At 36.0% G+C, this 13,527-nt stretch overlaps 1 protein-coding gene across 5 annotated transcripts; it reads right to left on the bottom strand.

Moving 5' to 3' along the window:
- Positions 1–267: 267 nt before the first annotated feature.
- Positions 268–13,244, bottom strand: scn3b (sodium channel, voltage-gated, type III, beta). Of its 5 annotated transcripts, none has more exons than XM_077566866.1 (6): positions 12,950–13,243; positions 12,539–12,781; positions 9,187–9,365; positions 8,881–9,109; positions 4,276–4,414; positions 268–983 (listed from the first exon to the last, which is right to left on the bottom strand). In XM_077566866.1, the coding sequence occupies exons 2-6, from the start codon at positions 12,597–12,599 to the stop codon at positions 977–979; spliced, it is 615 nt and encodes a 204-aa protein (XP_077422992.1). In that variant the 5' UTR covers positions 12,600–12,781; positions 12,950–13,243; the 3' UTR covers positions 268–976. The 5 variants fall into 5 exon arrangements, with proteins under 5 accessions (XP_077422992.1, XP_077422993.1, XP_077422996.1 ...); XM_077566867.1 differs by having other exon boundaries at positions 12,539–12,761; XM_077566870.1 differs by lacking the exons at positions 12,539–12,781; positions 12,950–13,243 and adding an exon at positions 11,478–11,686.
- Between the last annotated feature and the right edge of the window lie 283 nt (positions 13,245–13,527).

Genomic DNA, 13,527 nt, shown 5'->3' with positions numbered 1-13,527 from the left:
CCAGCCAACGTAGCAACCTTGGCTAACATACACATTGCTAATGCTAGCTTAGTATTGCTAGCAATGCTATTTTGTTGACCAATTGTTGTGACTATGCACATTTCTAAACACACAAAAAAAAAAATATATCACCATTGTTTGTTCGGATTCTATGACAGATTGGTCACTGCCAAATTCTAATCTGACTTTGGCATTACGTCTTGCCAACCGCACCCCCCCCCCCCAACCGCACCCCCCCCCCCAACCCCAGAGGAACACTACAACAGATTTGGAATTTAGTTGAATTTACTCAAAGATTTGCAAAACAGGAGCAGTGTCACATGACATGAATTGCAAAATATGTACAAAATCTTACAAAGTAGTGATAAAGCCTTGACTGAATGTAGAACAGCAGCAACAACCGGCAAAGCAGTGTATTTAAAGACCTCACCGCTGAGTATATGGATTGAAGATTTAGACAGGGAGAAAAGGAGGACGAGTTAAAAAGCAACAGAAATACAGCAGGGAAAAGATAATAGTCATATATTTGATATATATAGCAGCAATGCACATCATAACAATAAAAAATAAGTAGAATTCATCTTACAAAGGTATTAGCCTATTAGTTTATAAAATACAAAAAAAAGGACAGTACAAGCTATTCATTTTTTATATATATTTTTTTTTAAATCTGAGTAACCGCAACAGCAGTAGGATACTGTGTTGACTTGCTCGTATCTGTTTATAAATCATCACAGAGGCACTACACGGTATGAAAAAGAGGCCAGGTTTGCATGAAGTGCAGCCGCTTGTTACGTGACATTAGACATTTGATCTTCAACTCGTGTTACAACTGCGGGCACTTGAGTTGAGCCCAGAAAAGGTAATAAACTGACATTTGTGGCTCTTCACAGGAAAACGGCATCACAAGGAGGGAGGGAGGGGGGGGGGGTTTGATTTTCAGGATTGCTGATCTTTATTGTCCCGTCACGCTCCTTCAATACCTGGCAAAGCAGAACACATTCCTCCCCTCAATAAACAATAAATAGCTGCAACTTTATATTGCTATGGTAATAAGCGGTTTGGAAAATGGATGACTTCTACCATCATCATTAAATGTAGTACTGTAGAGAAGAAGTGCATATATCTTTACTACATATATATGGCATACTTGCTAGGCTCGATTATATCTTGTACATGCGCACAATGACATTTACTTTTGACATTTTACATTCAAAGACATGCAAATTCAAGAAGCCTTTATCATTTGTTGTATGTGAATTTCCCCACTGGCTTATTTAAAGTGCTACACAAGTGAACCATTTACCATTTCACAATGAAAATGTTTATTATTATTATTATTATTATTATAGATAACCAATTACCATTCACATCTATGGGCAATTTCGTCTTTTCAATGAACCAAACGTGCATGTTTTGGGAACGTGGGAGGAAGCTGGAGTACTCGCACACCCCTGTTCAAATGGTGCGACGATTATCTGCATGTCATAAAAAAAAAAAGAAATCCTGACGATGCATACATTTGAATTATGAGGAACGATTTGGCCGTGCAGCTTTTCTTCACAAGGAATGTGGCTACTAAGTAACCTTTGTTGGATGGGTGAGAATTAATTTTACATTTTAAACTAATATCATGATGGCCCAATAAGCACTTTTTGCTGCGGTTTAAAATGAAAATGGAATTCCTGCATTGGAAATAATGAGAAAATGGAGGCTATTCTTGACGGAAAGGTCATTTTCTCTGCACCATTGGAAACTTATAAAAGAGACGCTGACTTGAATGTAGCGCTATCTAATTTGTCAGCCGAATGCAATCGTCCCTGAATGGAGTGGCCGGCTTTTTCTAAACTGTTTCTTTTGCCGCCTTCTTAATATGTCTTTTAATTACAAATAGAAAAGAAAAAAATTCTCGCTCAAGATAATCTCTTTATTTTGACTTGCTTTATTTTGTAGTCTACTGAATAATTTAACTCATTAAACTCTTTTGAATGTTAACCCGACTCTTATTCTTTGGCTAATTATATACGCATGATACTACAACGGTATAAAATATGTAGATTCTACAAAATAAATACCACTTGAATAGTGGGATTGCGTGTGGGTCGATTGGTCAAGGCTGCATCCATGTTGGGAAGTTCAATAATGACGCAGCCCATTAAAGTAGAAGTCTACCTTAAACATTTCTTGACAATAATATGTTGTATGTGACCTCACTATTCATTAACATTACATTCGGATTAATATTACATTTGTGGAATATGAGTTATAAAGCAAAATCCAGCCGTTTTTTCAACCATCTCGGGCTGCCATTTTGCCACTTGCTGTCGACTGAAGATGACATCACAGTTGCTCAGAGCTCATGCAACAACCAATCAGAGCTCACCTGTTTTCTGAAGCTGTGCTGTGATTGGTTGCTACCTGACATTTGAGCAACTGCGATGTCATTTTCACTCGACAGCAAAATTGATCAAAACTGCCAGATTTTGCTGCTTAACTCATATTCCGCTAACGCAATATTAACCAGAATGCCATATTACATACTACTGTCAAAAAATTGATTTTTTTTGCCCCAAAAAAATGACTTCCCCTTTAACTGTCTCAACTGTAGGAACGGATGACATTTACCCGTTCGTAAACTTTTAATTACTTAAAGGATGCCCACCTGTGCATCAATTAGTGGTCAATTAGCTTCTTATGGCGCTTCATTGCATTTGTAAATGTGGCAAGGCCGTGATGCCACAACAGAAACTTTGTGAATTTTATGCACAGCCTCCTTCGCCTGGCCACTATTCTGGAATAATAAGAAATGCAATGTGCAGTAAATTGTCTGTGCGTCTCAAGAAGCGTCTGACAAAAGCCTTAATTGTCAACAAAAACAGACGCCGGCGTCTGTGCGCCGCAATTGTTCCGATTCACACATAAATTGCCTGTTTGGATGCAGTCAGTCTGGATCGACGGGCCCCGTCAACACAATGGCCATCCAGCGGGAGCTGACTACACAGGTGCCTTTTGGTCTTTGTCAGCGCTGACAGGGTGACGCAAACACTCGGTCTCTGGCGGAGTGGCGACGGTGGTTCAAAGTAAAAAAAAAAAGGGAGCATTCAGTCGAGATTTATGCGGCGCTCTCAGATGTGTTCCGTGAAAAGACAGGTTACTGTTACACGAGTGTGACAAGCAGATGCGGCGCGGGCTCAATTATTTCTCTGTCCATCTGTCGGCCTGCTTTTTCCTCAGCTCTGTCCTGTTCTCTCTCATCTCTTTGCGTGGAAATTCCTCACTGGATAGCGTTTAAGTGTTTGAAATGACTGATGCAATCTGCAGAAAGTCAGGCAACACTGACAACACCCATCATGATGCACAACCACAGCCACCTCTATCCGGGTCTGGAGTGGGTGATGTGGACAACCGGCCGATTTCCCTAAATGTGCTGCTGTTTTGGTTAGCAACAGAGGTCCAATTATCTCAGCTGTCAACTCTTATATTAGTGTGTATGAAAGATAATATAGACGAATATTACTGAGGCTTATTGAGGAGCTGATACACAGCATAGCAGGAGGAGCAGCACAATGTCCATTAAATTGAAGCAAAATGTGTGGCAGAAAAAGTTTATTTTAATTATGTCATTATTGCTTATGGAAGAGTATTGCATTCACTAACATTTTTGTGTGTCTCTTTTTTTCTGACTGTTTTTTTCAGTTTTAAAGATTTTTTTTTCTTGTATTAAAAAAAATTCAGAAAAACAAGAAAAATAATTATTCAGAAAAAACAGGAGGAAAAATTACTCAGAAAAAAATACTCAAAAAAAAGGGGGGGACAAGTTTTACCTCTTAACTCCAAGAGACTTGTTGCAGACTCACTAAAGACGGACACTTTCAGAAGTTTAAAAAAGAAACAAAAACAAAAAAACAACTCAAGAAGCTGGTGCTCTGTTTTTAAGAATATTTTTTTTCCCAGTTTTTTGGAATGTTTTTTTTCTGAATATTTTTTTGTTTTTGTTTTTCTGAGTAATTTTTCCTCCTGTTTTTCTGAATATATTTTCCTTGTTTTTCTGAATATTTTTTGACAGAAAAAAAAATCTGTAAAACTGTTTATTTTTTTTTAATAGAAAAACTGAAACTGAAATAAAAAATATATAGCATTATCCTGCTGTGTAAAAAAAAAAGAAAAAAGATTGTCTTGTCTACACGAACCTTTCCATAACTTGATGGCTGTCAATTACATTTCTATCACTCCCCCTCCCACTCACTGCCTTTCATTCATTCCAATGACACTCACCCTGTGTCCTGCACCAGCTCGTCAGACTTGGAGATCTTGCGGTAGCAGTAAACCATCTCTATCAACAGCCAGAAGGTCAAAAAGACCAGCAGCAAGTACATCATGATCTCGGAGTAGAGGGCGGTGGTGTCCAGGCTGGCTGCCAGAGCACAAACACAAGCGAGAAGACAATGTTTTATTCAGTATCTTTCCATTCTTATGGTGTGCACTGCAACCCACAATAACAATCAGGTTGTCTGTAAAGAAGACCACTCTTGCTATTATTATTATTATTAACATTCACGCCCAGCCATTTTCACTGAAGCAACCCCTTTCGATCCCAGCTGTTTTACTGCATTTTGAAAGGCCCACAGAACATTGTGTTCCATTTCCATAAAAACATGGAACCTACCAAAAGAAAGATCAGAGTCTCCTCTTTTATCAGGAAAAAAAAAGTATAGTTGTATCTGTTTCCGTTTTGCAACAATTAGCATTGGAATATAGCTAAAATTCATCATTATTCACAAACCTGTTGAAAACACTGGCAAAAAAAGCTTGTTGCAACATGGCACTGGTTGATCTTATACTCTGCTGCCACCTGCTGGCCGTTTTTTGTAATAACTACTATTGCTTTAAGCGACCTCTTCAGGTCAGAAGCTGTATCAAAGCCTTATGTATGCTATAGCTTTAAAAAAAATGTGGGAGAGAAGGACAAAGTATTAAAAAGCATATTTATATGTTTTTGGGTTTGAATGAGTTAATAGGATAAATTCAGATAATTATGAGATACATCGGAGCATTACATTATGCTTTTGATTCCATTCTGTGGCAAATGTGTTAGGTATGTCTGCACAATGTAATGGTAATAAATCCAAGAGATGTATAAAAAATTCTGCCTTCACATAGATTTGTTATTTATCTTTGTATTAAATTTAACTAAAATTATTGATTTTAAAAAGCAGATTTTTTTTTACGTCTTGTGCTACAAATAAAACATCCTGTGAAGTTAAAGGTTACTTGTGGAGATTTTTATATATAATCTTTTAAGGATCTCAACTTTCGATTATTGTACTGGTAAAATTGATTTAAAAAAAAAAAAAAGTTCTGAAGTGTTCGGTTTAGGTGAACGGTATGGGATTTTTTAATAGGTTTTAGGTAAACTAACAAATACACACTCACACATACACACCCACATTCAAAAGAAAAATGCATTTAAAAATATATATATATAAAAAAAAAAGAAAAAGAGAGCAATGATATACCGAAAGAACAATACTGAGCTCTCCAGAGGAGAAAAAAGAAAAAGAAAGAAAAAACTCCACAAGTGAGCCTTCAAAGAGAAGATGAATTCTGTGAAATCACAGTTGGTTTCATGATTTAAACTGCAACTAAAACACATAACTGCTTAGATTTGTCTCATTAAATCGTCAACTCATTCATATTCAAACTCGCTACGGTGAATAAGGCTGCACAGTAGGTGTGGTGAATACAAGGTGCTAAATTCCAGAAAGCCATGTGAATCTGCAGCCTCGGCAAATAGAGCCTATTATTGTAATATAATCGCTTACATGGCAAAGTACACACTCACACACACACACACACACACACACACTAGATAATCCATTTGACAACAATGAACATCATTACTGGAACATAATACCGCACTATCATGTACAGAACACGGGGGGGATTCTTTGTGACATTTGATAGCACAGAAGTGGGATATGAAGGAAAAAAAAAAGCCTCGTGCAGGCAAAAAGACGCTTAGTCTCGGTGGGCACAACAAACACGTTTGCCTCCACTGTTATGCAACGACTAATTACTTTCAGTGCATACTAAACATAAGCAATAGAGGCTGCTGGCATGAAGGAAAACTCATCAAAGTATTCAGACTGATTTTTAGGAACCCGTGTACAAACAAATGAGATCCAAGGCAAGACCTGTTAGTTAAATTCAACTTTTAGAGATAAAAACGCCGAGTTCATTTTTAGACTGGATAACCAACACATGAAACTATTTTGGGATCAAATCTCCACACTGGATCGTATTTGGCTGTGCAGATTCACCTTAATGTTAACGTTTGTGTTGTAAACGTGTGGTCTGATGGGAAGCATTCAAATGCAAGTCGAAGGAGCAGGAAACCGAATACTTTACTTTAAATGTAATGTGTTGGATTAGAAACGTGTAGAACACAAAAAGTGAGCACACTGCTCACAAAATCCAGATTTGTGATGAGATGAGTTTGTTTTTTGGATGATCACATTTAGATTAAGAAACAAAAGGCAAGCAATAGAAACATTGGTTTCACGTATGGGACAGAAAGAGATTTAGCTAAATATGATTTATTTATTTACTTTTTTTTACCCCAACTAAGTGGGGAAAGCCAGAGGCGAGAGCTGATGAGGTAATATGTTTATTTATTTTCATTCTCGCTTCAGAATGAAATGGTTGACTCCCCGACAGGGTTGTAGTTACGGTAATAGTTTGGGGGTTTTCATCGTGGTTAATTTTGTGCAGTTAATTTTAATTCGTTTTTACAGATTTTTTTTTTTTTTTTATGCTTTGTTTTAGTTGAGTTTTTATTAGTTTTATTTAAATATATGGAATATTTGTTTAGTGCAAAATAAATTTAAAAAAAGTCACTAAGTATTGCTTAATAAAGTAAAGTATACTAAAAATTCATACATTTAAATGTACCCAAAAGCTTATGTATGATATTAATGGAACATCATGGTTAATTTTTATTTTGTTTTGTTTTTTAAAGTGCAGTTAGTTTTAATTAGTTTTTACAGATTATTTTTTTTTTATGCTTTGTTTTAGTTGAGTTTTTATTAGTTTTATTTAAATATATGGAATATTTGTTTAGTGCAAAATAAATTTAAAAAAAAGTCACCAAGTATTGCTTAATAAAGTAAAGTATACTAAAAATTCATACATTTAAATGTACCCAAAAGCTTATGTATGATATTAATGGAACATCATGGTTAATTTTTATTTTGTTTTGTTTTTTTAAAGTGCAGTTAGTTTTAATTAGTTTTTACTGATTTTTTTTTTTATGCTTTGTTTTAGTTGAGTTTTTATTAGTTTTATTTAAATATATGGAATATTTGTTTAGTGCAAAATAAATTAAAAAAAAAGTCACCAAGTATTGCTTAATAAAGTAAAGTATACTAAAAATTCATACATTTAAATGTACCCAAAAGCTTATGTATGATATTAATGGAACATCATGGTTAATTTTTATTTTGTTTTGTTTTTTTAAAGTGCAGTTAGTTTTAATTAGTTTTTACTGATTTTTTTTTTTATGCTTTGTTTTAGTTGAGTTTTTATTAGTTTTATTTAAATATATGGAATATTTGTTTAGTGCAAAATAAATTTAAAAAAAAGTCACCAAGCATTGCTTAATAAAGTAAAGTATACTAAAAATTCATACATTTAAATGTACCCAAAAGCTTATGTATGATATTAATGGAACATCATGGTTAATTTTTATTATTTTTTTTTTTTTAAAATGCAGTTAGTTTTAATTAGTTTTTACAGATTTTTTTTTTTATGCTTTGTTTTAGTTGAGTTTTTATTAGTTTTATTTAAATATATGGAATATTCGTTTAGTGCAAAAAAAATAAAAAAAAAGTCACCAAGTATTGCTTAATAAAGTAAAGTATACTAAAAATTCATACATTTAAATGTACCCAAAAGCTTATGTATGATATTAATGGCACATCATGGTTAATTTTTATTTTGTTTTGTTTTTTAAAGTGCAGTTAGTTTTAATTAGTTTTTACAGATTTTTTTTTTTTTATGCTTTGTTTTAGTTGAGTTTTTATTAGTTTTATTTAAATATATGGAATATTTGTTTAGTGCAAAATAAATTTTAAAAAAAGTCACTAAGTATTGCTTAATAAAGTAAAGTATACTAAAAATGCATACATTTAAATGTACCCGAAAGCTTATGTATGATATTAATGGAACATCATGGTTAATTTTTATTTTGTTTTGTTTTTTAAAGTGCAGTTAGTTTTAATTAGTTTTTACTGATTTTTTTTTTTATGCTTTGTTTTTATTAGTTTTATTTAAATATATGGAATATTTGTTTAGTGCAAAATAAATTTAAAAAAAAAGTCACTAAGTATTGCTTAATAAAGTAAAGTATACTAAAAATTCATACATTTAAATGTACCCGAAAGCTTATGTATGATATTAATGGACAAATATGAAAACAAAGGAGATTTTCGCTCTAATTATTAGTCAGTTTTAGTTAGTTTAATAAACGTAAGATGTAGTTTCAGTTAGGAAACGTATTAAGAGTAACTGTATTTCAGTAATAAAAGTCAGCACGAAATAAAAATAATGAAAAATCCCAAACTATCATAAGCCTGCTGCATCGCCGGGTGTGCAGCAGGCGAGACTGACTAGGACTTAATCAGCCACATCACAAACAATTGAGAACGAGATTTAAGTAGCGTATCTCTCGAGACTGCTGCTGACCTTGAATTTTCGCACCATTGTCATACGAAAGAGGCAGATAACACAATCTTAACACCTGAAAACCAGTTCTACAACCCACTAATCTGAACCCGTGCCATCCCATGTTTCTGGGGGAAAAGGTTTCGCGATGAACCGCACCTTCCTCTTTCACTCTCAGCGTGATGTTCTTGAAGACGTAAGCTGATGGCGTGAAGGCGTCAAACTCGAACTGGCGAAGCACGTGGCACTCGTAGACGCCGCTGTCGTTGTAGGTGACGTTGACGATGCTGATGGAGAGATCTTGCAGGTCCTGGCTGCCGTCCCACATCAGGCGGCCCTTGAACGGTCCGTCCACCTCCATGGGAAAGTCCCCCTCGTACTTGTATATCTAGAGGAGCGAAACAGGTGAGTTATACGGCCATCATTTTAGCAAAAAAATTAAAAAATACTGGGGGAGGAACTTACGAGGGTTTTGTCAGGTATGACGTCTTCTTCCGCCTTGGTCATGTAGTACCAGTCCACATGGGTCTTGGATTTAACCTCCTCACGTTTCATACAAGAGATGCACGTCAATTTCATCATCTTTCCCAGAACCGCTTCCGTCCCTGAGGGGATGTCCACGCATACCGGCTGGCTCAGTTGAACTGCAATACGAAGAGAGCGCATGATTAGCTTAGCCGCTAAAAAATAAAAAGGACAGGGTAGGAAACAAATGAATTGCAACTCAACAGTCATGTGAAAAATAGTTTGCAGTGGCAAAAAAAAATAAAGAAAGTGCATCAATTATTTTAGTTCAATACAACATATGATTTTGATCATATAAACTCTCTTTCTTCCTATTCTTTTATTTTTTAAATTTTTTTTTTTTTACTATTTTATACTTGTAATGCGTTTTCTTCATGTTTATATGTTCAATAAAACCAAACCCAAAAACTAAAAAAAAAAATTTAAAAAAAAAGTATCCCAAACATTATGTAGCAAAAAGCCTAGAACAGAAGTGGTTCAAACCAGGTCAACAGAATCTTTTTATAGCATAGCACCAGTGCAGCACAAAATAAGGATGCAAACAAGTACTGCAATTTCTGGGATTTAAGAATGAAGAAAAGAAACTGAAACAGAATCTGTTCTTTTAAACCAGATACCAATTGTCTCAAAAACAATCGCTAAAATGAAAATCAAATCAGATCAATTCTATAAACAACCTTTCACACATTTTTGTAAAAAGTAAATTTACCTATACTGTAATGATTTTGTGATTTAATAATAAAAATAAAATAGCGCAAAATAATACATAGGGATGTCCCAATCCCGATCATGTGATTGGATATGGGGCCCGATCACGTCATATTCAGCTGATCACAAACTGGGGACAACAATGTTTTTTTAAGGACATCAAAACACCAAAATAACCGAGGTACACAGATATTGCCAAAAGAAAAAAAAAATATATATATATATATATAGCATGCAACTTAGGGTAAACACAGCCAGTGGGGGAATGTTCTGAAAGTTGTCGTGGGAAGCGAAGGTGAAGCAAGCGCAGACTTGCAATGTGCGCAAATGTAAAAAAATAGAGCTAGGTTTAACAACTAATTTATAACACCACCTGAAAAACTATAATATTTAATTTGGTTTAAACCACTTCTCCATTAGTCATATAAAAAGGTGTCATGCTAGGATAGTTTTGTTCAAATAATAATTGGGGGGAAAAAAAATTGTATGCACTTTTTTTTTCTCTCCTTACATCGTTTATTGTTGGAATAAAATGAACAGCAAAATTACACGATTTTTGTTTAATTTCAATGATGTATTAATAAAATACAGTAACATAACATTCAGGTCCAGTCTAGCCTATGATCGATTTCTTGCAGCCCTTCAGTCTACACTGAATCCAATTTGGAGCAAATGGCAAAGCTCAGTAGGCATTAACGTGACATCCACTCAATTTTACAGCTCTGTGAGCACCGGGAAGCGGCTCGACTCTGTACTTGATCACAAACCCAAGCTCATCCAGGCCAGTAAGCACTAATGATGGCCTTTGTCTATTAGTATTTGCTTTAAGGGGGAGGACAATAGGAGAAGGAAAATAAATGTGACGGTCAAATTATGGGAGGCTGAATCAAGTGAACAGGATGCATAGGGAAGAATAAAAGGGATTCTCAAGATAAAGATGGATGTCTTCGAAAGGGAAGCGTGACAGCAGCAGCCTCTGCGAGTTGGCCACATGGATGTCTCTAGTGTGATTGGGTACAGTTCTCTTATATAACCCAAAGCCGCCCCCCACCCCCCAAAAGGCAGACCGTGACAACATTGATTCCATCATTTCACATGCAGCGTATGGGGAACGAGCGCACAGAAGCACAGAAAGGGGTAAATTAAACTGAGAAAATGAATGGGATTAGTCTGACGCTTCATTCTCTGGATAAACGCGGTTCATGTCAGGCCCTCTATTAGATTTTAATTGTTATTGGATTATAGGAAATCTATATTGCGGATTTCCACATATGGGGTGGGGTAGAGGCCAAACAGCACTCTAGCATAATTTTGTTAAGCTTGAGTTTTGAAGACATCTTTGTCATTTTCCTTGACACGTGCATCTTAATGACGTTAAGGCAGGAGGTCGGTATGGATGAGCTTGCACAAACGATCTGAGCCCTACTGAGTGCTTCATGATGCATCTAATGTCGGTGGGCTTTTTGTCTGATGGTTGCTAATGGTCACGTGGTTGAAAATTCAAAGTGACAACAGTACTGTACCTTGCCATTTGGAGTTTTGCTTTTGTTTTAAATAATTAAATTCCTTTTTTTGTCCGCCACCTCTGCCTCCTTGCCCTGCTGCTTCCCTGCATTTGGGTCCTCAACCAAACTTCACCGCATGACAGAAAACAAAACGTGGCGAGGACAACAAGGCAAAAACTGCCAGCATGAAGGGAGGAAAATGACAATGAACCGACGCAGAAAGAGGGGAGACAGGAGACTAAATACACACACACACACACTAATGACCCAACAAGACACACCTGGGGCAAAACACAAATGGCCGAGGGCACTGATTGGTTGACACGAGGAAGGGCGGGATTACACTTAACAAGACCATGGGAGACACACAAGGAAAAACAGAACCCAAACATGACATATTTGACTTGTGGATGGTTGTTTTTAAAATAACATCTTTGTTGAGTTTTTAGAACTCAATACTTACCATGATGTTTTTTTTTAAACAACAAAAAAATAAGTAATATTAATCTAGAAAAAAAAAAACTGCTTTAAAATGAAACATTTTGGGGGAAAAATAAAACTAATCAAAACTTACAAACTCGCTCTGAATACAAATGAAAACTACATTTTAAAAACAAAACTCAAAACAAAATAAAAATGAATTCTAATGAAAATTCCAAAACTATTATAACCCCACTGTATACATCTCCATAACGTTTCAAACCAATAGCTACTGCAGACTTAAACAAAAAACAGCGACACAAACTTGTGTTTGGGGTTGCACCACCAGATATACCCCAAAAGGTTTATTTTCTATTTATAAATCTTTGGAAAAATCTAAATTAATCCTGCGGAAAATTTGTCCATGTTGTAAATTGTTGAATGGAGAAGATTGCAAGTCTGCCACTTACAAGCTTCAAAATAATACCCCACGTAATATTTTCTACACCACAAACTACTTGGTAGAGAAAAATGCTAAAAAACAAAATTCAAGCCTGGAAGGGTGTGTTTACTAGTGGAGCTGCACTAATAATCTACACATACAGTAAACCCAACTAATTAAGCATAATAATAACTTATTGGTGTACTATTATACTTACCCAAACAAACCAAAAAGACTACAATGTGCAGATGAACTCTGGATGGAGTTTGCATATTCATCCCTCTCTATAGTTGCTGCTGCTGTAGATAATGACTTTTTGGCGGGAGAACTTCCACACTTAATGGGGTCAGGAGTTCACTGTCCCCTCCGGAGGCTTCAGGACCGAGGACAGCGCCTCTCCTTGGAGAGGGTGCGCGCGCAGCTCACTTCCGTCCTCGAGTCTGACAATCACAACCTTCAACTTGATGGCAGGAACAACAGAAATAATACACATTGAAACGTGATTTCGAAATGAAGCTTTGACTTGAGTTATCTATGCGACCGAGATTTAAACACATGGACTAACTCGAGCGAACAAACTTCATCATTTCCCTCCTCTCGCCGACATAATTAGTTGAAATGTGCTCACCTGACGCGCTCATTCGGTCGACATTGTCCCAAAAACAAACAGTGACGAGACGGTGGGGAGAAAAGCGAAGGACCTGTGGATTCTCGCTGAGATTTGTACTCCACTCAACAACAAAAAACGACGCCACTTCCGTCTTGTCAGCCCTCGAATAACAGCAACGACGCTTTAAGTTGTTTAAAGTCTAATTGCGCCATTAAAGGATGAATTGTGACATTTGCCTGCCTTTGTCTCTCCCCCTCACTCCCTTTTGTTTTCCAGTAGTCGCTGCCTTAATGGACCTCACGCGCATGCGCGAGACTCCCACCTCCGCTAATATGCACACTTTTGTTGCCTTTTTTAAGTCAGCTGTTTGCATCAGCAGGCATAACCGTTACACAACAGTAGGGTGGGATATTTTCACAAAATATACCACATTAAATGGGCGTGTTAAAACAGCATTAAAGTGATGATTTTTATTGACTCTCCAAGCATGACGTCACCTGGTCGATAATATAAAGTACCGATAGTGTCCTGATTCAGGCACTTAGACATCATAAAAAATGTAGTAGAATATTGAAACTGAGGAGATATAAGTGGGC

This window comes from Vanacampus margaritifer, chromosome 5, assembly GCF_051991255.1.
Source record: "Vanacampus margaritifer isolate UIUO_Vmar chromosome 5, RoL_Vmar_1.0, whole genome shotgun sequence".
Taxonomy (NCBI): Eukaryota; Metazoa; Chordata; class Actinopteri; order Syngnathiformes; family Syngnathidae; genus Vanacampus; species Vanacampus margaritifer.
Note: the sequence above shows the minus strand (reverse complement) of the source record. Positions and strands in the feature narration are given on the sequence as shown.

Excerpts from the sequence above, each read along its gene's own strand:
- scn3b (XM_077566866.1), bottom strand. The coding sequence starts at position 12,599 with ATGAATATGCAAACTCCATCCAGAGTTCATCTGCACATTGTAGTCTTT. Across the intron at positions 9,366-12,538 it reads AGTCTTTTTGGTTTGTTTGG|TTCAACTGAGCCAGCCGGTA; the intron begins GTAAGTATAATA and ends TTCGTATTGCAG. Across the intron at positions 4,415-8,880 it reads GCTGAGAGTGAAAGAGGAAG|CCAGCCTGGACACCACCGCC; the intron begins GTGCGGTTCATC and ends GTGCTCTGGCAG.